The 27,801-nt window shown below is 55.4% G+C and overlaps 1 protein-coding gene across 1 annotated transcript; it reads right to left on the bottom strand.

Moving 5' to 3' along the window:
* hop (tyrosine-protein kinase hopscotch) lies at positions 1 to 27,606 on the bottom strand. The gene is made up of 20 exons (XM_037223061.1): positions 27,511 to 27,606; positions 22,569 to 23,394; positions 21,016 to 21,132; positions 17,669 to 17,805; positions 16,829 to 16,948; positions 15,004 to 15,161; positions 14,165 to 14,293; positions 13,401 to 13,528; positions 12,541 to 12,702; positions 11,977 to 12,149; positions 11,465 to 11,618; positions 10,155 to 10,302; positions 8,084 to 8,209; positions 7,122 to 7,261; positions 6,675 to 6,830; positions 4,767 to 4,907; positions 4,338 to 4,505; positions 3,624 to 3,793; positions 2,646 to 2,822; positions 1 to 1,601 (listed from the first exon to the last, which is right to left on the bottom strand). The coding sequence occupies exons 2-20, from the start codon at positions 23,310 to 23,312 to the stop codon at positions 1,484 to 1,486; spliced, it is 3,366 nt and encodes a 1,121-aa protein (XP_037078956.1). The 5' UTR covers positions 23,313 to 23,394; positions 27,511 to 27,606; the 3' UTR covers positions 1 to 1,483.
* Between the last annotated feature and the right edge of the window lie 195 nt (positions 27,607 to 27,801).

Genomic DNA, 27,801 nt, shown 5'->3' with positions numbered 1-27,801 from the left:
AATAGCTGTTTATTTATTCGCACAAACTCGAAGACGCATCCCCCGACATTGCAGCCAATCGACAAGCAATTACATGCACAAAATACAAACGATGAAAACACAAAGCTTCAATATTTGACGTCAAAACCACGCGGAAGTGTCGCAACTTTCCACGCATGGCCTCCAATGTCCAAATCGCTCGTTGATTATCTGATCACGAGCAACGTGCTTCTAAAACGCCCGTTGGCAGAAATGCCCCTTAATTTCGCACATGACAAAGATATGGGAACGACTAAACCATGCCATGAGACGGCAGACTGTCCCGGCTCAGCCAAGAGCGGCTCTGAACGGCGGATCAGGTCAGCGGCGAGCGCGACGCGTCCCGCACAGACAGCACACGCCAGAGCACCAGCCCAGCATCGTGGCCAGCACGGCCAGCGCCAGCAGGCGCGTGCACGTGAGCTCGTGCACCGCGTGTGTGGCGGTCACGACGCGCCACACGGCGGCGCCCGCAAAACGGCGCGACGAGATTTCCAACGGGAACATAATCGCAATCAACGGGGTGACTATGAAGACACGAGCTACATCGACGATAAATCGCACTGTGCTCAGCGGGCAAATGAATACAATGCAATGGGCGCTGGCTTCAAACATGGCACCGTCCGCAAGAATTCGTCCTGAATGGATGGGCCTTTCGAACAACTTCAACGGCCAGAGAATACCAAAAATGAAGCGCCCCAAGCCACTCGGATCACCAAGTACGCCAAGACATCGAAGTCACAGAGACAACACGGGTGTGTCCTTGCGACGTGTCACAGGACACACCAGAGCGGGCGACGAAGCGGCACGGCCAAGGGGAGCAAGACCAAGCCGAGCCTGCCCCCGAAGCGACCAAGGTCTCTGGGCGCCCGGCGACGGCTGCCACGCCGCGTCCGAAGCAAGCGCCGGACGCTCACCGTAGCGCGCGGCGCCGGCGGGGCTCGGCCGCCGACGGTATCACAGCACGCGCCGTGTCGACCAGGTGAGGAGGGACGCCTCACGCTCACATCGGCCATACGCGACAGTGAATACACCACCGCATACTCCTTAATAGAGGCACAGCGCGTGTCACCTGCCCCCACCCACACCGCACCCGAATGTAAAGGCCGAAGGCTTTGCATAAAGCTCTCAATAAAGCTTCTAGTCACGCCGCTCGAGGTGAACGCCGTCCACAAGACAAAACGCGACGGCCTACGTCGCAAAACGCGCAACATCCCAGGTGACACATGAGCCAGGCCTGCACGCCGCGCGACAGTGACAGCCCGAGCGCAATGGACCCGGCGGCATCGCGGACGGGCGGTGCAGGCAAGTCGGCGGAAGCGGCCTCGAGTGAGAGCGCGGCAGGGCCGGCGCACCCCGACGGGGAACCGCCGCAGGCGGGCACACGTCGCCGCTGAGCGCTTCACTGCCCGGGGTGTGCTCCCGTCTCGAACCGGTTCGCAGCGGCCCCAAGTCCGGTCGGCGGCTAGTACTCCTTCATGAGCGAGCCGACCTCCTGCACCAGGTGTGTGAAGCAGGGCCGCATGTGCGACTGCTCGTCCCAGCAAGGCCACATCAGCGTTGTGTAGATCCCCACCGGGCACCTGCAACCGGGCGCAGACACACGTGCAGCGTGAGGCAACCGGCCCAGCCCAGCCCGGCCCGGCCCAGCCCAGCCCAGCCCGGCCCGGCCCAGCCCAGCCCAGCCCAGCCCAGCCCGGCCCGGCCCGGCCCGGCCCGGCCCGGCCCGGCTCGGCTCGGCTCGGCTCGGCTCGGCTCGGCTCGGCTCGGCTCGGCTCGGCTCGGCTCGGCCCGGCCCGCCCCAGCCCCAGCCCCAGCCCCAGCCCCAGCCCCAGCCCCAGCCCCAGCCCCAGCCCCAGCCCCAGCCCCAGCCCCAGCCCCAGCCCCAGCCCCAGCCCCAGCCCCAGCTCAGCTCAGCCAATCCCAGCCCAGTCGCAGCCGCAGCCGGCAGTGAGGCTGCGGCGTATCACGCCTCCCGTATCCGCCGCACGGTATTAACGCGCCACCTGACGAGTGCAATAACGACTCGCCACCAATGACCAAACGTGTGCACCGAGAGCCAGAACACTGCACTGAAAACAGGGACTGAATAGCCCACATCATGTTAAACAATGGATTAGCCAATCATCACGCCGGTTTCTGGGCCCCCCATCCCGCAGGCAGGTCTGGTGCTGGACAGAACCACGGGGTGTCTCACCGCCCGCCCTGACTGGGCTGACACGGCGGCAGCGTCCACGGCCCACGGAGAGTTCAGCTGGCGGCGGCCAGTGAGTGGCAGCCGAGAGGGGCTCAGAGCTCTCATAGGAGTATAGACCGTGGACCGCCCTGCCCCCGGGACCCACCTGAGAATATCTTCCGTTCAGATTCGTCCCTTTGTCGCCCCTTTAGTTTTTAATAAGAAATTGTGCCTGGGTCGCGAGTCACATATTTGTAATGCTTATCACCCACACATGCCATCAGTATTATCAGTTTTACACTTAAAACGGACGCCTGACACATAACGAGCCACAGGAGATGACACTGCGGTGCGTTCTCTACCAGGCGAGAGGACAGGACGTTTGATCAGCCCGATTCGTCCCCAGCCGACCGAGCGCACGGCCGGCCGGCCTTCTTCGCGCACGCCCTACCTGGGCGGACAGCAGAGCCGCACGCCACGGTCCAGCGTCTCCAGCAGCTTTTGGTCATCGCAGTTGGGGATGCGGGGATCCTCGCCGCCCGAGAACATCTCGTAGAGCGTGATGCCGTAAGACCAGACGTCCGACAGGGAGGAGAACTTGCCGTACCGGATGCTCTCCGGAGCGTACCTGGTCGACGACCAAAATATACCACCCACTAGGAAAACACAGCCGATGGCGACCGAATATCGCGGCGCAACGCGGGATCAAGCTGCCTTTAATGGCAAAGAAAACGCGTTGATGCTAAACAAAGTAACGTAGCTGTACAAAGTAAAAGTAAACAAAGATGCAAAACAAAGTAATGTAGCTGTACAAGTATCCGCTACAGAAGTGGTGGGCACTAAGGTCGAACCAGAGTAATGACCACAGCACCGGTGTTTATCGCGATCACTGGCAAAACCACGTGCGGTACCCCGCATGCCATGGCACTATCTGCGCGCAACGCATGAAAAACGGAAAAATAGAAAACCGACCCGATCAGCAGGGCAGCTGGATGATCCTCTCGGCATCGCCTCTACTCCTCTCAACTTCGTCTAGTGTGTATGGGGGGAGGGGGGGGGGGGGGGGGTAACTGGAGGTGGGGCTTCTTCCTGGAAACGATACGCGCTGAATGGACACCAGTTGTCCTCAAAGCCCGCTGAGGAGTTAATGAAGTGCCGTCGTTCGGCGGAGGTGACGCTGCTTCGCCGCTGAGAAGCAGCAATAGTGCCGGCCAGTGCTGCCTGTCGCGCTGATTACCACATACAGACCTCCACGCTCTGGGGGAATTTCTATTGCCCCCGGACATTCTCAGCCCGCAGACCGCCTAAATTACCCGCCAAGAACCTGGACACGGACACGTTGCCCTGGGGTTGTGGCCAGAAGGCCGGCACCTCTCTTGGCCAACACACGGCTGCGTGCGGCCCCCGTCCGCCGCGTCACGTCACGCACCAGCGGAACGGCAGCTCGCGGTTGGTCTTCAGATAGTAGTACGTGTTGGAGCCGGTGACCTGTGCCAGGCCGAAGTCCGATATCTTGACCTGGGTCTCGGACGCCACCAGAATGTTGCGCGCGGCCAGGTCGCGGTGCACGATCTTCTTCTCACCCAGGTACTCCATGCCCTGCGGAGTGGCGAGCGGGACTGTTCTGACTGTTCTAGACTGTTGACTGTTCGAGGAGCCACCGGCGGCCGATCGGGGTGGACTGGCGCGCAGTCCGGGTCGACGACCAGGTCACGCGGGACAGCACAGCGCCGCGCGACACACGGAAAGGGGGCGGATCGGACGCGGCTGACGGCCCGATCAACGGCAGTGGAGTTACACCGTTCACGAGGCAAGCAAAATGTGAGTCATGAGTCAACATCCCGGGTGAGTGGCATTCCTGGCTACTGCCGGCTGCCGATTGCTTTAAAATTTGCTGCCTCGAACAAGGCTTGTCACAACATCCGTAGCGACGCGCACAGCGCGGGTCCGACAGACGACCCCATTCAATCGTGTCATGGCATGTACGGCAGTGCACAGCAGGCGTTGCTGGCCGCGCCGAATATAGCGCCGGGTTGAGCAGAGTCCACACGCCGCTGGTCCGCCAACATCGCCGCTGGCGCCCAGCCACGCGGCGGACAGCAGGCCTTCTCCGTCCCTCCCAACGGGACGCCGCCAGCCCTACCTTGGCCACGTCCAGCGCGAACTTGAGCAGCCGGTGCGTGCTGAGCTTGTCGGCGTACATCTTCAGGTAGGAGAGCAGCGCGCCCAGCGGCAGGTACTCCATCACCAGCATCAGCTCCGGCTCGTCCACGATGCCACGCAGCTTCACCACATTCTCGTGGTCCAGCTCCTGGCGGCGGCACCCGGTCAGTGGCGCCGCGGTGCGTTTTCCTGAGAGCTCAGCACGAACAACTGGACCGACGAGCAGCACAGAGCAGCACGTCCGCACGGGAGACCGATGGCAAGCACACACACGCTTAATTGCCAAACGATTGACGCAGTTCATCTCGCCCTCCTCAATAAAAAATCCGTACGCCTGCACCCTTCTGTCCCACCGAGCGGGCGGCCGGCTCGCTCCACGCGGCAGCCTGGAGCCAGTCCCGCCCCGCACCTTGAGTATGGCGATCTCGCGCTGCAGGTCCTGCAGGCCGGCCGTGCTGATGGCGCGCCGCTTCAGCCGCTTGGCCGCCACAGTTTCCCACGCGCCGTCCTGGTGCGTCAGCACGGCCTTGTACACCTCACCGTAGAAACCCTGCAGCGGCCGGCGAAACGGCCAGGTTAGCTGGGGTCGGGCCGCGTTGAGGGCAACGCCAGCGCGAGCCAGACGAGGCCGCCGGCGCAGGAGCGACCGCGTGCGCGCGCGGACGAGTCCGGGCTCACGGGTGCCACGACGTCGATAGACCGTGGATTTGGAGAGCGCAGCGCGAGGGACTGGGACTGTATTACCGAACAGTCGCTTACTTGAGACCACGTGCCTACACCTCTACGCGTAATCCCTGGTTACTGTCTGCATCAGCCCAAAACTGCAGCCCGCGCCGGCCCGCAATGCCCGGCCACCGTCGGTGCCCTGCACCATTCCAGTGGCCCGGGCTCGACGCCAGACGCGTGGCGCGGGTGATCCCACATCAGACGTTGCACGGCCTCGCCCAATGGCTCCAGTCCGCGAGCCCCGCCCAATCCTGATCGGCCTCCGGACGATGGAGCAGTCCTGCTGGACACTGTACAGCGAGACCCGCCCAGTCCTGATCGCCCTCCGGGCGATGGAGCAATCCTGCTGGACACAGTACATACCCCGCCCAGTCCTGATCGGCCTCCGGGCGATGGAGCAATCCTGCTGGACACAGTACATACCCCGCCCAGTCCTGATCGGCATCCGGACGATGGAGCAATCCTGCTGGACACAATACATACCCCGCCCAGTCCTGATCGGCCTCCGGACGATGGAGCAATCCTGCTGGACACTGTACAGCGAGACCCGCCCAGTCCTGATCGGCCCCCGGACGATGGAGCAATCCTGCTGGACACAATACATACCCCGCCCAGTCCTGATCGGCCCCCGGACGATGGAGCAATCCTGCTGGACACAGTACATACGCCGCCCAGTCCTGATCGGCCCCCGGACGATGGAGCAATCCTGCTGGACACAATACATACCCCGCCCAGTCCTGATCGGCCCCCGGACGATGAAGCAATCCTGCTGGACACAGTACATACGCTCTCCCCCTACTCTTCACTACCAGGTGCATCATGGTAAGACGTGGGTCTAAATTGGACCAACTCGGAAGTGATCCCGGAATCGGAATCACTCGCGCCTCGAACTAGGTGAATCAAAGCCATTAACGAGTGAAACAAGGCCGGACTAGTTCTTATCAAATTGAAGGAGAGAGCAAAAAGTCAAGCCGAAATTGACGGTAATGAGGTTAAGACTCAAATTTATTGCAGATCTTGCGCTGTAAACAAACCAAACTGAAATGATGCCCAGCTCACACTGATGCAAAATAAAAAACAATTCAGTATGGGCCCAATATAACCTTCAACGGACTTATAACCACATCCTTGTCAATACCCACCGCCCACACATAAACTAAGGTTTGACTAGATTTTATTGTCATTCAGGCACCACAACTTTAACAAGAAAGCCCGCTCTAAAAAAGGAAACTAGAGCTAACTGACTGAGAGCGAGGTTCGTGCCAAAACTGAGATCATAGGTTCTTGGAAGCAGACTCAGTGTTATGCAGTCAAACTAAATTAATTTTAACCTAGGTCCCAGAGCTTGCGGCTTGGACTCTGGCTCATGAGATGTGGAACACATGTTCTCAGGCTCGGACTGGGGATTCCAAAACATGAGCCAGAGCTCAAAGGTACATAGGTCATCAGACTAGGACCCACGTCTTCCCACCGCGCCGTGATCCAGCAGCAGCCCCGTCGCCACCGAACTCCGTACACCCATCCAGTCATCGCCAGAGATCCACAGCCAGGCTGTCCAGCCGCCGCGGCGGCCGGCACCGGTGTCACTCACCACGCCGAGTGTGTCTCCCAGCTGCACCTGCGCCTGATTGAGCTGCAGCACGCGGGGGAAGCTGGGACACGCCTCCTCGAACATGTCCAGCGGCGAGATCGGCGTGACCGGCTCGGCCGGGTCGCCCAGGCTGGAGCTGACACCCGGGATCAGCAGCTGGCGGGGCGAGAGACGGGCGCGCCGTCAGACACGCGCAGACGCCGCCGTCACAGCCGCTCGACGGTCACGCGTCGGCCGCAGACGGCGACGACGCCGGCTGCAGTCTGATGAGCCGGCCAGCAGCGCCGCAGGCACCGGCCGTCGGTCCGCAGTGAGAGTCGCGGCGCGGCGCGCTCATCAGTGTCCACCAACGCTGAGCCGTGGCGCCGTCCACACGTGGTGGGCCGGCCGTCCCGGCGGCGGCCGAGCGAGCGGCTCGGTGCCGGCGCACCGGCGGCTCCGCCTCACCTTGTGGCGGCCGATGCTGACCAGCCGGTCTCGGGTGCGCGGCTCCGGTTCGGCCCGCTGCGGTGACATGACGCGGCCGAGCTCGGCGCCGCCCGAGAACGGCTCCGACAACAGGTCGATCATCGAGGGCGAGGCAGACTCTGCAGCAGCCGGGAAAGCCAGCGGATCAGCCTCTGCCTGACGGCGGCCCCGGTCACAACCTGACAACATTAGCAGGCCCCACCAACGACGAATATGAGCAGTCGGGGTCCGACCGTGAGCTATAGTCTACAGTCATAGGCGGGGCCAGCCTAAAAATCAGGAACGGAGACCATGAAACACGAGCCAACCGGGTCACACTACAAAACATCTGAACCCCGGTACAACTCTGGAGCAGAATGAGCTTAGGTCAGATTTTAAATCACGCGCAGCCCGGGCCCAAATGTAAAACACTGGCGGTTCACGACCCAGCATTACAGCAAACGTGGTCAGGGCTCGCCAGGTCAGGTCGCGTCAGGGGAAGAGCCGGAACAGGAGCGGACCAAGTCAGATAATAAAAACACCGGCCCTGGTCAGGTCAGGTCAGGAGAAGGGAAGAGAGAGAGAGAGAGAGAGAGGGGGGGGGGGGAGGGACAGGAGTGGCCAGGCTCAAACTCGATGCAAGCTGCCCGAATCAGACTACAAACGGGAGCGGAAGGTCACGGCCGGAATCCAGGCATCCCAGGCCCAATACGCACGATGACGGGCACGATCCAGGCCAGACTTTACAACAGGAATTGCTAGGGCCAGAACACACAACACCAACCACACAGGTCAAACAAGCAGGAACGACTCGCCATATAACCAAGGCCCACACGCTCATGACTGGCCTCCAAATACCAGTCCCTCGGACAGGCAATGCCACCCACCCGCCCGGCTCTCGGCCCGGCAGCAGCTGGCCCTCCAGTGAGCCTCAGACCGGGGGCGGCGCCCGCCCCACTGACCGGTGACCGCGACGGTGGTGTCGGTGCCGAGCGTGGTGACCGTGCTGTCCAGCTGCGCCGTGCCGCTGCCGCCCGACCCGCTGTTGGAAAGCGTGGCGTACGTGTGCACCTGGCGGGCATTAAACACTGAAACCGACAGAGGTGTTCCGTCAGCGGCAGAGGCGCTCTCAGCGCAGCCGAAAGGGAGTGTGGGTCGCACAGTCCCTCCGCCCGAGGTCGACGCAGACGGTGGCCGCACGGACAAGTCACCGAACCCACCCCAGAACCGCGTGACCTGGCAACGCCACTGCTCACGGCGCTTTCCAAGAACGGCGATCAATACGACGATTCATTTCCAGGAAACGGCATTCCAAAAGCAACCAACGAGGCAACAAGCGGCCGGTGATTCACGGCCGGGGGGGGGGAGGGGGGGGGAGGGACGGGGGGGGGGGCGTCGCCGTGCCGCCCGCGCCGCGAGGATACTTGCAGGGCGGCAGCTACGCCGCCGGAATGACTAGACCACTGCAAACACATCCGCGTCACGTACACCCGCCTACAGCCCCGACCAATGCTGCCATCTGATCACAATGCGGCTTGGGCTCCAGCATCGTGTAGTGCCTACTCGGTCTGCCGGCGTACAATGAGCAAAATATCACTGTTGCTGATATTTTGGCTACGACGTAGTTTCACACTGATCACGCTTATTGATCACATCCACTTCGGTACGCTACATTCTGGAATAAACGTAACTGGTAGGGCCATATCTGCATAAAATTTCAGTGTAAACAAATATATTGGTTTGAAAACACGGACCGAAAGACGGCAGCTCCGAGACCGTAATAAGCACTTAACATTAACATATGTGTGCATGCTGCAATGTGCTGACGGAGCCGGCTTAAATACTTAAGCTTAGCATGTGACCTTAACAAGATATTCCGGAGGCAAAATTAAACCGCAAATTAACACCACCTGTTCCTTTCACTTTTTTAGAAAAACTACGTTCCCTGCGCATTTAAAATTGTAACATTTTGTATCCAATACACGCAAAACAATCGCAAAGAAGGCCAAGGTCATTAGCAGTTTGTTGCTACAATAACCAAGACCACGTTACCTCCACTGTACCGAATCCCCTCTCTGAGGTTTCTCAATGTTTAATGCCTGCTCGCGAATACGTGAGACTTACAGCCTGGAACCACGTGATCTTCTTTATCTCGACTGCAAGCTCATTAACGCGCATAATTTTCCCTCCGTACACCCCAAATCCACATCTGTCTGGAGTCCTTGGTGACTGCACCGGTCCTGAATGGAAGATCTGTTAAAACCGGGGCAATAAATGTTACAAATAGACGGAAACACGGGAGGAAAACACCCCTTTCTGTATTTGAAACCAAACCGCCGAAACTAGGGATACAAATGTTCGGCGGTCCTATCAGTACTCCCATCGAATCAGGCTTCGCACACTGTGCTGCAAGGTTTCGCATTTCCCACGTTGGGAGCAACCACTGGACAACCAATGGGTGTTATGGGCGCAGCTTGTTAGGTCCTGTCAGTGCACGTGATAGCTTTAAATGCTTGCTACTCTACCAGGTCAAGGCCGCGTACCTAGAGCAATTATTAAAAGGCACCTCTCATGGAATGAACTGAGTTTATCGTTATACCAATCGCTGTGGTAAGAACTGCACACTAGTACGAAAAGAGGTGCACGCAAAATTATGAAGTTGCCGAACACAGGTGATGCAGGTACATGGCCTTTATTATAATGTCCCGTTACAATAAATACAAGGAGATGCTGACAGCTCGCTGCGTTTCCAAATCAATGGGCTATCAATCCGGTTTCTGACGAGCCTGATGAGTTGAAGCCATCACGCAAAAGTACACACCGCATCCTCGGGGGAGAACACAACTTATATGGACGACCGGCCCGCCAGCCACCGATAGTGACGTGGTGGTGAGGGCAGCGAGAGCGCGGCGGCGTCCGCCGGCCACCGACAGTGAGGAGAGGGCGGCGAGAGCGAGGCGGCGTCCGCCGGCCACCGACAGTGAGGAGAGGGCGGCCACAGCGCGGCGGCGTCCGCCGGCTCGCGCTCCTCACCTTCGTACAGGATCTGGTTGATGTCACGCATGATGGCCTGTGGCGTCTTACAGTTGTGCGGCTGCTGCTGCCAGCAGTCGCACATCAGCCGGTAGATGTCGCGGTGGCAGCCGGCCGGCGGCGGCAGACGGCCGCCCCGCTGGTACAGCTGCAGCCGGCGGCAGACAGGCCCGGTCACCGTACCGCCTTACACGCGCCACCTGGCCAGCCCGCACACCACCGTCGGCAAGCCAAGGCGGGCAAAACGGCGGCGTGAAGAGACGTCCGAGCTGCGCACCAGCGACTCAGAAGCTCACGTCAACACCTCGAGCACTACCACCACATGACGTTGTGCGTCCGTGAGTGGTCAAGGGAGTGCTCCACATTTGCAAGGGGTTCGAACTGAGACATCCTTTCTGACGATCACTCAGTGCAGTTCACGGTCCTACCCTTTCTGAGACTGAAAGTCCTCTGGTTCTGAGCGAGACTCTGTGCTGGTACAGACTATTTCGAGGTCACCCAGGCATATTTGACACAATATAAACGTCACGTGAATGCTGGCATCTCATGGGCGATGCAATGCTCAAGGCAAACGCAAACATGATAATCGAGCTTTTCGTGTATGGCGTACAACAGCATGATTTCATGCATTAATGGACTTATTACAAGTTAGCTCTCAACCGACGTACGGCGTTTAGGGAAAGTTTCGAACACTAACCACGTTTTGTGCTGTTTCAAACCGGCATTTGGCAGTGGTGCGAGTCGTGACGAAAATAAAACTGGGAATCAACTAAAATAAAAAAATGCCACAACCCAGAACGTGAATGCATATAAACGTCATAGTCACGACAAAATACACAAGAAGACGTGAGTCAGCCCGTCCGCTACGGTGGTGATACAGCACGGCCAGTCTGGCAGCCACTCAGACGTCATACCAATGTTCCAGAACGCAATCAAACGATGACGTGTTGAGAACATATTTACCAAGCGATGACATTGTGTTATCCAGAGCAGTCTTTAACACTTGAAAGCGAAGCAACAGTTACAAGTGAGCTTACCTCATCATACCTGGTGCTTGCTTCAATATCTTAAAAGTGGGACCTTTCCTTTAACGCGAATTAGTGCTACGAAAGCATGTACGGGCGCGCAGGGATAAATGTGAGCGCGAGCGCATGTGGGAACAGGGCCTCGTGCGCTGCTGCGCGCTCCACCAGACACACGAGACTCAATATACAAATGGGACCAAGCGAAGATGGCATTAAAAGCAGAGAGCAGAATGACACCCTAAAGTAAAACCTCGCGCTGCGGGCCCCGTCCAGTGGGCGAAATACCTGCTTGGCCATCTCCAGATCCTCGCCGTCCAGCGGCTTCTGGCCGTACGAGAATATCTCCCAGAGGGTGGTGCCGTACGCCCAGACGTCGGCCGCGCCCGAGTACGCCGCCGACTGCAGCTGGTCGAAAAACTCCGCCGGGATCCAGTGGATGCTGCCGGGCAGGGGGCGGTCACACTGGGGAGCAGCGGCAGGCTGCGACGGTGGACAGGTCAAACGGGAGCGCGGTCGTGCCACGCACCGGCGGCCCGCAGCCGGCGGCGCGGCCGTGCCACGCACCGGAGACCGCAGGGCAGGTACTCCTGACAGTCGTGCCGCAGATCAGCCACGGACGACTGATCGCCCCCGCGCCACTGACCGCCACTGCTGACACGGACGTCACTGACGCCGGCTGAGACTGCGAGACCGGGATCTACGCTTCCCGCCCCCGCTCCGTCACAGGCGCCGGGCCACGAGCTGCTGACGTCTATCAGCCAGAGCACTGACGCCGCAGCTCCAGTCCCGGCGCTCACTCGTTCTGCGAGTAGACACGCAGGCCGGGGTCCGCCAGCCGCACGTGGAACTTGTTCTCGGCGCGCGACGAGACGAGCACGTTGCGACAGCGCAAGTTGCCGTGGGTCACCCCCTGCTCGTCCAGGTACCAGAGAGCCTTGGCCAGATACGTGCCAGCCTCCACAAGATCCACCTGTGAAGCGGACCAACAAGTCACGCTCGAACAGAGCTAAGTCCAGCGCGCCGCGCCGCCTCCCCTGCAAGCAAGACGAGGTGCAACCACGCCAATGCCTCTCCATTCTCTCCAGACGGGATTCCCAGGTAAAAACCCGAAGAACGTGGGAGGGACGGAAGAGCATCACCGCTTAAATGCGACGCATCCGCGTGCGATTAGAGAACCCGGCGGGGATGGCACATGGGTTGGGGGGTCTTGACATGGCGCACAGGTCAGAGGTCACTACGAGGCGCGTAGGTCGGATCCCTGCAGCGCGGGTCGCTCCAGTGGCCGAGTGAAGAGCGACCGGACCGTTCGTCGGCGACGCTCCTCTGGCCCGGCCACCGCCGCCTCTGCGGCGAGCACGCACCTCCATCATGAGCTGCCTGTTCTCGGCCAGGTAGAGGTCGAGCGGACCGAGCGGGTACCAGTCCATGACGAGAGACACGGCCTGCGTCAGGCACACGCCGCGGAACTGCACCACCGCGTCGCACGTCCACTGCAGCGCCACGCTCACGGAGTCGATGAACTCCTGCCGGCCGGCCGCGGGCACGGTCAGTGGGCTCGGCCCGGGCCAGCTGGCGAGCGCCCCAGCCACTTCCGGACGGGGCGACTGGGGCGATCCCCAGCCAAGTGCCGGGACTGCCAGCAATGGAGGCTGAGTTGTGTGAACTCGAAAAAGGCACAACGAAGGGCAGGAAAGGGGAGGGGAGGGGAGGGGAGAAGAGGAGAGGGGAAGGGAAAAGGAGGGGGCGAGGGCAAAGAGTGGAAACGAAAGTGGACTTGAACTCAGAGTTCTACAGCCATGACATGGAACATTCAGAAGCAGCTTCGAAGGGAGTCAGGGATAAAGACATGCAACATTAGGTTTGCAATGTGCCAGTGAACACATTATACAACAGCTTCATTTTTCCCTACAGCAACGAATTTGGACCTAAGCCTTCGAACTAAGAGCACTGCAATTTTCGATCCGATCTTCGGGTTAGTGACGGTTAGTTCGCGACCCTTGAACCAATGACGCATGAAACCGCCATTAGGACATGCGTGGCGCCAAAATCCGACGGGATCCAGTAAATGCCATGAAAAGTAGCTACCTTTCCAAATTTAAGCTGAAATGTTTTCACCTGCCCCAGAACTGTAAAGTCACCACTGGCCAGCCAGATTCGTCACTGAAGAAGTTGTGACACAAAGTTACGATGCAGCCAGTTAAGCGGTGCCGCCGGGTCTTACCTGCAGCCGCTCCTTGGTCAGGTGCTGTTTGAGTCGCTTGACGGCCACCTGGCGGCTGGTGCCCGCGCTCGTGTGCCACTGAGCGCGCTGCACCACCGTGTACCGGCCGTACACCTCGGCCGCGCGACCTGCCGGCACGAGCACGTCCGCGGTCAGACTCCAGCACAGACCGGCTGACGGCGAGGACAAGACCACGTCCGCGGTCAGACTCCAGTACAGACCGGCTGACGGCGAGGACAAGACCACATCCGCGGTCAGACTCCAGCACAGACCAGCTGACGGCGGGGACAAGACCACTTCCGCGGTCAGACTCCAGCACAGACCAGCTGACGGCGGGGACAAGACCACGTCCGCGGTCAGACTCCAGCACAGACCGGCTGACGGCGAGGACAAGACCACGTCCGCGGTCAGACTCCAGCACAGACCGGCTGACGGCGGGGACAAGATCACGTCCGCGGTCAGACTCCAGCACAGACCAGCTGATGGCGGGGACAGGACCACGTCCGCGGTCAGACTCCAGCACAGACCAGCCGACGGCGGGGACAAGACCGCGTCCGCGGTCAGACTCCAGCACAGACAAATCGTCTGACAACGAAGCCCAGATGGCAAGTCGACCAGTCTGGCCCAGAGGCCGGACAGGTCTGCTGGCCAGCCGAGCGTGACTGAGCACGGCCAGCCGCGCGGCACCGCGGCCGTCTCGCGCCGCGGTGCGGACGGCACTCGAGGGTTGGCGCCCGGCGTCGACCCCGGCGGTCAGCACTGACCGGTGTACAGCTTGAGCGCGTGTGCGGGGATGCAGAGCGGCTGGTCGTTGACCATCATCTGCTTGCTCTTCAGCTTGGCAGACTCCATGTCGGTGGCCGGGTCCCGACAAAGCCGCAGAGGGCTCTCATCTGCCGAAAGACGACACCGGGCCGTGAACGCGCATCCCGTCCACAGGTACGCTGGTAAGAGCATGTTTCACAAACTAAAAATACCACATGCAACCTTCCAGGTCACCCAAGAACAGAGGGAAATGGTCAGCACGTTCCTTGGGTACCTTACTGGGCCTTTATCATTATCGTTACAAGAACCACAAAAATCAGAAATACTACAAAAACCTCCTCCACCAGTCTTCCGAACCAGTCGTAAGGGATCAGCGGTGATAAATTACAGATGGCGTACGGTACCCACGACACAAAAGCAAAAAAAAAACAACAACAACAACAACAAACAAATGCAGACACCCCTGCAATGTTGCCTTCGTGCATCCGCCCCCTGCAGGCCCGAGCGACAACTTTCTACATCACTCGATACCAAAAATTCGGTGGATGCTTTTGGTAGACTGCTTTGGAGGCAGGACCTTTTGCTGATAGTCAATGCCAAACACTGCTGTTAGAGTGTCACAGCCATGCGCCTGGAGCCTCAAGTGGACCAAAGCATTGTGATGGATGTAGCCGAATGATGTATCTCTGTACAGCCGCACCGCATCGGCGCAGTCCCGGCATCACACCCTTGCCACAGTCTGCACCCCTCCCCTGCATCGCTACCGCGCGCCGTCCCAGGCCCCGAGCTCCGGAGGCAAGCTCTCAGCGTCCGCGTCCCGCTGAGCCGCCGCGCCTACCGTGCTCCGAAGGCGGCAGACACTCCTTGAATTGGAGCAAGTGGTCCACTGAGAACTGGGCGAGCAGGTTCTGCACCGAGTCGTGCTGCTCCTCCTCGCCCCGGCAGCGGAACGTGCCAGTGCTCGTCTCTTCGATGGCCAGAGTCAGCGGCACCACACTGCCGACACAGACCAGCGGTCACCGACACACCCGGAGGGAGCGGGACAGACAGGCAGCAGCGGCACCACACTGCCGACACAGACCAGCGGTCACCGACACATCCGGAGGGAGCGGGGCAGACAGGCAGCAGCGGCACCACACTGCCGATACAGACCAGCGGTCACCGACACATCCGGAGGGTGCGGGGCAGACAGGCAGCAGCGGCACCACACCGCCGATACAGACCAGCGGTCACCGACACATCCGGAGGGAGCGGGACAGACAGGCAGCAGCGGCACCACACTGCCGACACAGACCAACGGTCACCGACACATCAGGAGGGTGCGGGACAGACAGGCAGCAGCGGCACCACACTACCGACACAGACCAGCGGTCACCGACACATCCGGAGGGAGCGGGACAGACAGGCGGCGGCGGCACCACACTGCCGACACAGACCAACGGTCACCGACACATCAGGAGGGTGCGGGACAGACAGGCGGCGGCGGCACCACACCGCCGACACAGACCAACGGCTACCGACACATCCGGAGGGTGCGGGACAGACAGGCAGGCGGCGGCACCACACCGCCGACACAGACCAACGGCTACCGACACATCCGGAGGGTGCGGGACAGGCAATAAAAAGCCACACTCGCGACACAACACGCTCGTCAACTGCCTCGACACGGAACGAAAACAAGACAGTAATATTGATTCGCGAATCCATTGCAGGTGCATTTGTTTTCCCGGTCTTTGCCAAACGCTTGGGGTCGAAACACTGCCACAGTGCATCCGTCGTAAAAGCCGAACAACTGGTGTTAGTGAGTAAATATGCAAAGGACTGCACCCCATCACACACAACAGCGCGTCAACTAAACCAATTTATGGACCAATGTTGGAGAGCAGCGCAGCGTAGCAGCACACAGACCTTCTCCACACCGCAGTACACGGCACATAGCCTGTGAAGATGGGATCGTGGTACTACTCCTCCCCTTCCTTCCCAAATAAAGTCAGTGAGTGTTCCAGCTGCGGAAGCCATACCCAGCATCACGAATGCAAAGTTGAGAAGTTGGTGGCGTCGGACGCTAAATATTGCCTGTACACGCATCTTGCTACATGTTGCCGTGCATGTATTCGGCTGCTTCGAACGGAGCAAAAGCTCTTGATTTCCACAGTTCTGGCATATCTCCAGAAGGACCTCGGTTACAGCACACTCGTGGGGTACAGGATATGTTGAACAGTAGCGGCGTGTACAAGATAGATCTGACAAAGTAACGGCGGGTAGGGTAAGACTTTAGCGGCATAACATTTCTGTAAGAGCACCACCGACGCAGTACACAGGGTTTCGCGTAAACGCACTACATTCAAAGAGCACCATCATTTTGGACATACAGATCATTCCATGCATGTAAAGGACGTCTGCCAAAATGAACGATCCTCTGCCGTCGAATTGTGGTGGACTACTCTCTAACGAAATACCCAGCAGGCTCACGTCATCCGATTGCGGTAAAAAGCCGGCGGCGCATCGGCACGTCACCTACAACCCTGGCCGGCGGTGATGGGCGAGTCATCAGATCGTTGACCGGCCCGGCCCGCCGTCCCTGTCATTCGCACGTGATGTCACACGGGCCGCGTGGCCCGCCTGTTCGGGGGCCGGCCGCCGCGGCCGCCTGCCCGACTGACCAGTGCGGCTGACAGACGTCCACCAGGATGACGTCGTATAGCTGGTCGTCCTGGCGCAACAGGTACGTGCCCGGCTCGTTGTCCCGCTTCTCGCGCAGCTTGCGGTGCGCGAACTCCGGCCTGCGGACCAGCGGACGGACAGGCGTCAGCGAACGGGACAGAGCGGCACATGGTCAGACCCGGGCGCCGATGCGGACCAGCGGACGGACAGGCGTCAGCGAGCGGGACAGAGCGGCAGCGGACGGACAGGCGTCAGCGAACGGGGACAGAGCGGCACATGGTCAGACCCGGGCGCCGATGCGGACCAGCGGACGGACAGGCGTCAGCGAACGGGACAGAGCGGCACATGGTCAGACCCGGGCGCCGATGTGGATCAGCGGAAGGACAGGCGTCAGCGAACGGGACAGAGCGGCACATGGTCAGACCCGGGCGCCGATGCGGACCAGCGGACGGACAGGCGTCAGCGAACAGGACAGAGCGGCACATGGTTAGACCCGGACGCCGGACAGATGGGCGTCAGCGAACGGGACGGAGCAGCACACGGTCAAACCCGGGCTACGAGGTCGCCGCCTGATGGGCGCCGCAGGCGAAAACAGACTGTGACGAACACGCCAGCGGCTTGTGAAAAGGCGAGAAGCCTGTCAAAGCAGGCGTCACCCCGGCAGTCCCAACACCGTTGCGCTGTGTGCGCGTTGCGAATGTCTACCCCATCCCGCCAAGACACACACATTCACGTACGCAAGCACACGTGCAAACGCACAAGCGAGCACACACGTAAGTGCGCACGCGATCCAAATCGTGACAGAACCCGCAGGCCGAGTCCGACAGTGACAGACGCACCCGACTGGTCCGTGACAGCGCATCTGCTTGAGGCGCAGCTGTGACGGCAGCTGCAGGTCCTTGCTGAGGCAGAATGTCCACTTCTCCATCAGCCGGTAGTAGGACTCGAGCAGGCTGACGAATGAAGTGGTTTCATCCTGGAAGTCGGACAGATGCGCAGAGTGACGTCACCCACCAGGCCTTCTTTCTGTGCGGCTGTCTGCTCGTAGCATCCATAAAACACGACGCTGCGAGAATGCACTGCCTGTATCGCGATATGCCGTTTAAGGAGAGTCCATGGGCGCTGAGTGGAACCGAAACAATTATACCTGGCCTACGAAGCGTATCTTCCGCCATTTCTTCAAGCCGGCGCTGAATGTAAGATCTTAATTTGCAAAACTACAATAGGGTCACAATAGGGTCATGAACGCACTTCAAGTTCGCTGTTAAATCCAGATGACTGGCTAAATCTCGTTCTCGTTAATTTTCAAAAGCTTGGCGTTGGCTGATAAAAAAATTAAGTACACATTAAGTACGCATACCCGCAATGAAGACGTCAAATTGGAATATACTTTTACACTAACGGATCAATGCGTGTGTCCGCCACCATTTCTTTGGGATCATGCGCAGGCCAAACGGCCAGGAATTTTCAAGTGAGATTTTCACACAACTAACGGCTGCTGAGTGCGTCTGCGTCAAAATTATTCTGCATTTCGCAAAAATGAACGTGTGGTGACCGCAAAAGGTCACACAATCCCCATAGGTTAACATGGGCGACGCAAATCTCACGACCACCGGCCGACGGGCCGACACGCGTGCACTCCTGGAGCCAAATCTTGATAACAAAGGGTCGAAACGGCACGCAAGTTGCATAGCTAGATAGACAATAATGAGCGAACAACAGCGAAATAAAGTATCAGCGAAATTGTCAGCACCTGCCCTGCTCACATTAACTTATTTTTACATTTCACCCCATGAAGGTACTGCGGTGCGACGATAAATGGACAATTATTGCCCATTTATAACTTGGATGTTAACATTACACATGATATTCATTCATTTACAAATACACATTTCAGAAAAGGGCATCACATGTAAACATTCAGGCTCGTTGACTACGTCGAATAGGGCGCGGGTACGGATCCTAGAAAACGTGGTTTAGTAGGACCTACTTTTGGCAGTAGATCGTAGCACTGAGTTGTCTTTAGCAGGCTGTACATGAAAAATGTGCGGGTACTAAACCTAGAAAACGTAGTTTAGTAGGATCCATTTTTGGAAGTAGATCGTAGTACTGCGTTGCCTTTAGCAGGTTGTGAATGCAAAATGTACAATATATGTTCACATAATATTGAAATAAAGATGTAGAGCAGGATCGTTACCCAGTTCATTGGTGAAATCTCTGTTCGTCATCATGTTACCAGCATCTACCAACCTTTGCGTAGTATCAACCAAAAACAAAACTACCATACTACGGTAGTTTGGCTGCCAAACTTTATACTTATATATATATATATATATATATATATGTGTATATACATATATATATATATAGATATATACATATATATATATATGTATATATATATGTATATATATATATATATATATATATATATATATTATCCTATGTACAAAACTTCAGTTCCATGGAGGCGTCACATCTGCGCAGACTTTTCTTGTATTCGTGTCACATAGCATGTGTCACGCGCACACGAGTTGAAAAGACGAAATTTGCGGGATTTTGTTGACTGTTCAAACATTTTGCGTCACATCTTGGCACCCAGAGCAGGTAGATGAGTGAATTCAGCTTCCCAACGCTCACAAATGAACCAACAGCAATTTCAGGGTGCAACGCAACTTAATGCGACGCACAGTTGCGCTGCAAATTGCGGGACAAAATTGCAATTCGTAACATTCCAAAGACCTGCACCGATGTAAGCCGTTACCGTCGAACTGTGTAGGTTTTGAGCTAAAAAATTATGCCAGCGTGTTCGCATATTCATTCTCTCTCTTAACCACCCTTTTGTTGATCTTTTTGGAACGGCTTGCTCGCAAATTCACATAGGACAATGGGATGAATTACGGTTTTTTACGTCGCGACGAAAAGGTACCGTACGGTCTCTCGGCTCCAACCAACGGGCTTTTACGCAAAATGGCTGACGACGCACGCGCATCTGTGGCAGGCTGCCGACGCCAGTTCGCTTCACGGCGCGCGGGCCGCGGCGGCGACCGATTACGCTACGCGGCCTGTAATCGCCACTCAGCGCCAACATCACGGTAACCACGGGTCGCAGCGACTCCAGCGTAGCATGCTTCGATAGTGAATGGCACGGAATCGCGTGGCACTAGGTCTCCTGTCGCACGTGACACGTGTCACGCGTCCACTAGCTGGCAAGATCAAGTTGGCCGCATTCGCTTATTTGTCACGTGTCGTGCCCATGTTGACAACCAGCGCAGGTAGAGGCGTGAATCCAAGCTGAAAGCATCCACCAATGTGCCATTTAAAATTTTAGTGCACAACACAACCTTGTACGCCGCCTTGTGCTGCAAGTCGCCGGAAAAGCAGGGAAGGTCCGCATTTCGGGCAGCGCCATCGGCCACACATGTCACAGGCGACGGAAATTTGGAAACCGATCGGCAGCTAACCGGCAAGGACATGGAGCTACTCGGGGGTGGCATACATCGATAGGAAATCAAACGAGCAATCACGTGGCGCAAAGTGTAAGGTCACAAGTGTTATATGCTCCGTGTGTAGGAGTCAGCATGATGCACTTTGCCATTCCCGCCGTTGTTCACGTATTGTGCCGTATCTGGGCGCCCAGAGCAGCTAGAGACGAGAGTCTAGCTGTTAAGCATAAATAAATCAAATGCCTACGTTTTAGGAATAACGCAACGAAACAAGCGTGCGGACGCTTGTTCGTGACATTTTTGACCTATATATGAGTCGCAGGGAAGAGACCATCATACAACATCCGAAACCGGTGAACGTAAGCAAAAAGTCACACGAAGGCATGAGACGAACACATCTGCACTACATTAAGCGGCCCTTCCTCTGCATACTTCAGCAGTTCTCACCAGGCAGACAGGTACGTGGAGCTAGTCGACGCAACAGCCCCGAGGAGGTAATGTCAAACAACGATGAAGAGCCGCGCAAATTCGGACAGCTACAATTGGGCAAACAAAAGACGTTGGGACACGCATAGCACAGCCTGACGATCGTCTTGACCAACGTGCTAGATTGCTAACCCCAGTGACAGGCCGAACATCGTCCCAGTACAGAATCCACAGAACAACTCTCCCCTAGGTCAGCCACTTCTCCCGACATCGACTGGTAGAGGTCAAACGCAGCGAACAGAGTGCAGACCCACCTCAGAACAGAAGCGGAAGTACTGCGGCACGCCGTTCTTTCTGGCCAGCTCTACCCTGTTGTCGTTCCGCAGAGATATGTAGCAGATGTCACTGATCGTGCATATATGAATACAATTCTGAAACGCCGACACAACATTGTCAGCACTTGCCAGCCACCGCTTAACGCTGGTTGCCGGGATGTGCGCTATTGGGAAGCGCTGTACATTCGCAACGAAAATGGTCACAAAAAATATATTCTACGGCTGGCAGTTTCACTGCCTATCCAGACCAAAACAGCTCAAATCACACATGCATCGGTGCATCCTGACGGGTCACATAAATAGAAAACAAACACATTCTAGGCAACACATTGAACGGATCTAGATTATGTACTGGCACTCAACGTTTCATATGCCAGACGCACCTATATTCTCCAGTTTGTTTCAGGCGTGGACGTTTTGTGACGTGCTTATTGATTGAACAGATGAGGACGTGGTGCAGCGCTATGACTGGGGAGCCCCAACGTCCGTGTGTCAGATGTGTTACTTAGCGGCGCCCGAATCTTGTGTGATTTTCAAACTGTGCGGGACGCGAGCATGTTGTGTCGTGTCTGAGTCGGCATTTGACAGCCGCATGCGACCTCCGCGCCAGCCACTCCACCACCCGACTAGCGCGCGTTCGGCTGCCTCAAGCTAACGTGGTGTACGAATGACCACAAATGACGCGAATTCCAAACCCGCTGTCAAAACAGATTGCTGTGACCAAAAGACGACAAATTTTGGTCCTTACATTATCTCTCCGTATATGCCGTCTCAATGGTATTACGATCAACAATTCGTGTCGGGGGCATCGTTGGCTGGGATTTCATTGCGCGTTAACTCTGGACATCAAACACATATTTGGTCAGAAAACTTCCAGAAATTCACAAGTATCCAATATCGCGCCCATAAAGTGCAATGAACGATGAATGCGATGAACGAGAACTGCTGCTTGAAGACGTGCAGTTCAAAAGCACCTGTCATTGCTGACATATTCCTGGTAAGCGTGTGCACGAGTGAAAACACATTTTCCGTAAACTTGATTAACTAGCGCCCTGCCCCGTAATAATTTTAATTTACGATAATTGCTTGGCGTACTGCGAAGCTTCAAGAAGTCCCAGTTTTTTACGCTGCGTGGAAAATAATGAATATTTCTCTCAAATTGCAGCAGGCTACCGTCGCCTGCTGTGGCGCCAAAACTGATGAGACAAGTCTCGCAAGTGGGACAAACTGAAAGTAGACAATATGTCACTCCCTATCCGCAGCCACTTACTCCGATAAACAAACGAGTGACACCAAAACATAGACGGCTCTCACCTGCGAGATCCGAGTCAGGATCATTAACACTGCAACCCTCCGCGCCAGCTGTCAGGCTTGACTGACGTGCGTCCGCGATAAGCTGAAAGGCCGAAAGTGCCGGGTTCTAATCCCGTGAACCACCAATTTCCACTGATGTTGCAGCTGGAGCGAGTATGGAAAGTACCGGGGGCCACCAGGACAGCAGACCTGCGCCGGGTGACTGGCGCGCGACTCACCTCGCTGCCGTCCACCTTCATGCGGAGCCCAGGCTGCGTGGGGTGATACGGGTCCACGATCAGCCGCCAGTTACACACCACGCCCGCCTCGTCGCGTTGCACCGTGTAGATCTCGTCGCCGTACGTTGGGCACATCTCCAGCGCCTTCTGCACGTACTTCTCCTTGATGAACATCACGTCGTCGATCTCCAGCTTCTCCAGCTTAATCAGGTGCTTGCGAATGGGCGACTTGAGAAAGAACGAGTGCATCTTCACCAGGTCCTTGGGGATGAATGACTTGTAGTCCTTCTCCACGTCCTCACGGCGCGCGCTCATCTCCAGCATCTTGCGGTACATGTCCGTCACGGCCAGGCCCAGGGCGTCCTCTTTCTGCTTGAGGATGTTGGCGAACGTGCCGAGCACAAACGCTTCACGCACCTGGTGGAAGAAGTAGTCGAAAGCGCGCTCGTCCATCGCCCGCAGTCGGCTGGCGCTCGGCACCTTGTACCGCAGCAGAAGCGTGTAGCGCTTGACGGCGCCGCCGACGCGTCGGTTCCCGGCCACGAAGAGGCGGGTCTCGTCGTCGCAGAGGCTGAAGAGATGCCGCGCCACCGGCCCCACCTGGCAGCGGCGCACGGCTCGCACGCACAGCTGCTCGGCCGTCTCGTCGGCCGCCACGCTCAGCACCAGCGGCTCGCGGCTGGTGCACAGACGCACGTGCACTTCGCACGCGCCCGAGCCGGGCTCGCCGCTCGGCGTATCCATGGCGACGGGGCACTGGTGCGCCCGCCGGCGGGCCGCGGCCGCTCGCCACCCGCTTCGCCTGGGTTCAGTCAGCGACGGAGATCTGCAACCGAAACAGCCGCGTCGGTGCTCTCACGGTGGAACTATCCACACCCGCACGCTCGAGCAGCGTAATATAAAACGTGATTCTCACAAATGGCATTTACATGGGCAACCCACCATGGAATATTATGCTATCAGCCCGACACTGTATTATTATCCTTACTTACGCAACAACACAAAATACGACAATTCCACAACCCGCTCCGCGAGTGACTAGTACTTAACAGAGCGGTGTTCTGTTCCTATAGTTGATACTGGCTCAAACGTTCCAACTCCGTGGATGTGTTAGGAACCGATGGACTGCCCCTACCCCTTCACCGTCCACGGTCTAAAATGGCTTGCGCGTATTGGATAATTCATGTTTCTCAAGATAACTGGCTACAGCCGCGAATTACTCTTTATTCGAGATGTGCCCTTTTGAACTTTACAAATGCACAGCAGCGATACCGTTATTTTCTACCTTCTCGCTTCGGACCAGGGCGTCGCGACCGCACAGCTTACGCACCAGCCGTGTTAGTTACGGCACGTATGACGTTAGAGCTAAAGTTTCACAGAAATATTGCGACGTTAAAATAGACCAGGCAAAACGCCACAACTTTCCACGTGGCAGCTAAAGCACTTTTCGGTGAGCTTAATAGCACCTTAACACGGCGCACTCCTTAAATGGTGACCTGCAGCGGCCTGTGTCGAGTATGTCCATCTGTCCTGTATCTGTCTGTCCTGTGTCCGCCACCGGCATCTCCGTGGGCGCAGGTTTTCGCGGGTGTGCACTCAGATGCACTAACGACTGCGCAAGCCTGACCGAGGGTAGTATCACGTGAGGCGGCCCGGCCGCGCCCCAGGCCAAGCCAGGTCACTTGACACGCCCAGCACATCTCTATCCAGGCCGAGCACAGGTCACGTGCGATGCAAGTGGTAACTGCGGAAGACCACCGCCTCACGGTGTACTGACAGGACAGCCCAGTTTGAACAATTCCCTTAGCCATTTTGCGTGCTCACTTCAAATCCCATTGCAGATATTCAAGGCAGTCTGACAACAATTTGGGGATAGTTCAATGAAATATAAACTGTGTACGAAAAACTGGTTTAATTCAAGATAAGTCACTGTAGAATACATATGTATAGACAGACCTTGACAACATCACGACTGTTCCATGTATGCGTGGTTCGTTTGAAGCATTTGGAACACACACTGGACTGGAGTATGCCATTATAATGTAGGATAACCAGTGATTTGAGATATTATTTCATTCTTATATTTTTCTGGGTGTGCAGAATATGTTTCAATATATATATATATATATATATATATATATATATATATATATATATATATATATATATATATATATACATGACTACACACATTCATGGCAACAAACCTGTAGCACTTCTTCTAAAGCATTCCTCTTAATCCTCAAGATTAATAAATCCTTGAAATCCTTGAGTTGAAATCCTTAAGTTCACAGGCAATCTTCTTCTGCTGAAGTTGGTGATTCACTAGCCATTCTCTATACCTTTGGTCTCCGGGCCTCGGACTTCACATTGTCACTTAGATTGAAGATGATTGGTGCAAAAGCATTCATATATTCATCAATCTTTACATTCTTACATTTTGAAACCTTATCATATATATTTATATGTATTTACATACATGTATATATATACATATACATATAAATATATATATATATGATTGGTAGTTATGATATGCATAATATACACACATATATAATTATCAGTTCAAAAGCCTGTGTTTTGTCCATTGCTAACACATAGCTTACCTACCCCTAACCCTCTAGCAATGGCCCACCAATCCAACATGCTGCATGAGGTGACTGCTTCAGTTCTTCAATATCATGACGTATCTCATCCATCGGATCACTTTCCTGCCACTTCAGCCTGTCTGATCAGCCTGCACTTGTTGGAGGTTAGTGCCACCTCAGGCACGTCACAACAGTCCATTTACATGCACAGGGGACAGCAGAGAGAAGGCAGACCATGACAACAACTCCAGACTTTGATGTGAGGCCCACAGCAACATAGGGAATCAATGGACAACAGCATCCTACATTGCTTTTAGAAACAAATGTCTGGAAACTGGCAACCTTCACCAGCCCCACCCCCAAACCCAAAAGACTAGTGAGGATGGTTCAATAGGGTGGCTGTCTATGGGACTGAGTGACTAAATGCTGATACTTTTGGGCTCAAGTCATATGGTGATAAAATCTGAAATGCCTTTTAATAGGCATGGTCAATAAAACCCAGAAAGTCTCCCTGAAACTGTTTCCCTAGAATCAGTCATGTAACTGATGATGTCATAGGGCATGCAACACACCTGACAAATTACCGAAATGTTGGAATGCCTTTGGGGTGCTTTCACCCACCGCCCCTCACCAATGCAATGGCGGGCACATGGTCACACAAAAAGCACCAAACAAGTGTTGTGCTTTAAAACTATGCCTCCACATCACCAAAGTTGAGGGTGAGGTAAGGGCATTTTGAGGTCATGTCAAGTCAAGGCTGTGTAAGGTCATGCCGGGTCCAGATAATGCCAGATCAGCAATGTCAGATCAAGATCAAGGTCACCTTATTAGATCATTTCCTGCTCCCCTGGTTTACATGTCACACAATTCATGGATCTTGGCACACAATTGGTAAAGCAGTTATCACATTGACAGCTATAATAATTAATCACAAATGAATGCCAAATTGTTTTGATTTTGACTTAAAACCCGAGCTTACACGGCCTCTGGGGTCTGATGGTGGCCTGGTGACCTTGTATAATGTGAATGATGCTAGGTGGCAGGCAGCCATATCAGCAGATAAATGGCATTATAATGGTCAAAAACACACAGAGGAAACACCAGCTTACTGCACATTGGGGCCAACTCATCATGCAAGTTTTCGCTGACATCATAATTCAGCAGCTATCAAATGAAATTTTATTCCGAGTGTGTAATTCATCATCTGGCAGAGACTGAAAATTTGGTAGCCTGCCTTTAGCATTGTACAATTCATAACAAACTTCTAAAGAACTCAGGGCAAAAGAACTCCAAACAAAAGTAACCTTTACTTTTGATTTCTTCTCACAGAGCTACACAAGAATTGAATTGTATGCTCATAATGGGTTCTTCCACATATGACATACAACAACCAGATAGGTTTTTAATGCTGACAAGTGCCCAAAAAACTAATGCATCTGGTACTTTCATGATACATTCACAGATCAGAATCAATTAAGGTGTGAAGAAGCTCCACACCTGGGGGACTGCTCCCATGGACATTGTCAATAATGTGATGTCATTGCAAAAGAATGGAGCCACAACAATTCACCTGCAATTCTTCTTTGGAAATTGAGGCTCCCTAGAAACTTGCAAACCCCCATAGATAGAACCTGGAAACTCTATTGACAGGAAAAATATAACCTGTGTAACAAAGGAACACTGACATGACCCAAAAAAATACTGATCAGCACCACTCGCCTCAGTTATAAGCAGCTCAGCAGAGTTGGAGGCCTGGGAAAGAGCCATGAACCATCTGGTGGCACACAATCCACTAGCAGGCTTCAGCACAGCTTGGTACTTGGTTATGCCCCACTGAAACTGGGAAACCGACATAAACTGGAAAATTACTGACTCCTAGTCCTTCTAGTCTAAGTTGTCTGCACATTATAAAAGTCTGGCACAATTAACTGCCTGGCCACCTACCAGTGTTTCATAATTTGGCCACTTGGATGATGGAGATGTCAGTATGTGTTTATCCTAATATGCACCAGGCTTCGGGTTCACTGCCTGATGTCCCTTCCCTTGCTCAAAATGGGCCAATCCGCATTAAACTGAGTGGCAGTCAACCCAGAATCTAAGCCTCCAAGACCAGGGTCAAAGGGCAATCAATTACCACTATCAAACTGCATTAAGAGGCCACCAGCAATGCAAGACTGTGATGACATGAGCAGTGTCAAATCTTTTTAAAGCATACTCATAGATGAATGCCACCTGGCTGCTAAGCATGGATACCCGAGTGCCCTTCCTTTCACCTATTTTTGGCCGTGTTCCATGCATGTCACATTATGACCATTGATCAGTTAGCTGTCTGTGAACGAAGCCAGATTTACCTTTTTCACCCACAATGTCTTCCCGAAATTCCCTCATCGAATCAACGCTGCAACGCAAACACTCATTTCGTGCAACGCAAACCCCTTTACCCATGACAGGAGAGCACACAGACATGGGCTATCAAGGCTTCATAAACGTGTAATATTGCGGGGGAATAAAGTACAGACACATCAAGCAGACATACCCGTTCACGAAAGTTGCGTGTTAAATCGCTTAGAAACCCTGACTGATCAATTAAATACAACAATGTTTGCATAAAGGTGGTAATAGCGTTACTTCAACTAGGTTCA

The sequence above is a fragment of the Pollicipes pollicipes genome, unplaced genomic scaffold (genome assembly GCF_011947565.3).
Source record: "Pollicipes pollicipes isolate AB1234 unplaced genomic scaffold, Ppol_2.1 Scaffold_4881;HRSCAF=5763_pilon_pilon_pilon, whole genome shotgun sequence".
In the NCBI taxonomy this organism is placed as follows: Eukaryota; Metazoa; Arthropoda; class Thecostraca; order Pollicipedomorpha; family Pollicipedidae; genus Pollicipes; species Pollicipes pollicipes.
Note: the sequence above shows the minus strand (reverse complement) of the source record. Positions and strands in the feature narration are given on the sequence as shown.

Coding starts and splice junctions, on each gene's coding strand:
- hop (XM_037223061.1), bottom strand. CDS start 23,312: ATGGATACGCCGAGCGGCGAGCCCGGCTCGGGCGCGTGCGAAGTGCAC. Junction 6,831..7,121: donor TCAGCATCGGCCGCCACAAG/GTGAGGCGGAGC, acceptor TCGCCCCGCCAG/CTGCTGATCCCGGGTGTCAG. Junction 3,794..4,337: donor TCGCGCTGGACGTGGCCAAG/GTAGGGCTGGCG, acceptor GCCACTCCGCAG/GGCATGGAGTACCTGGGTGA.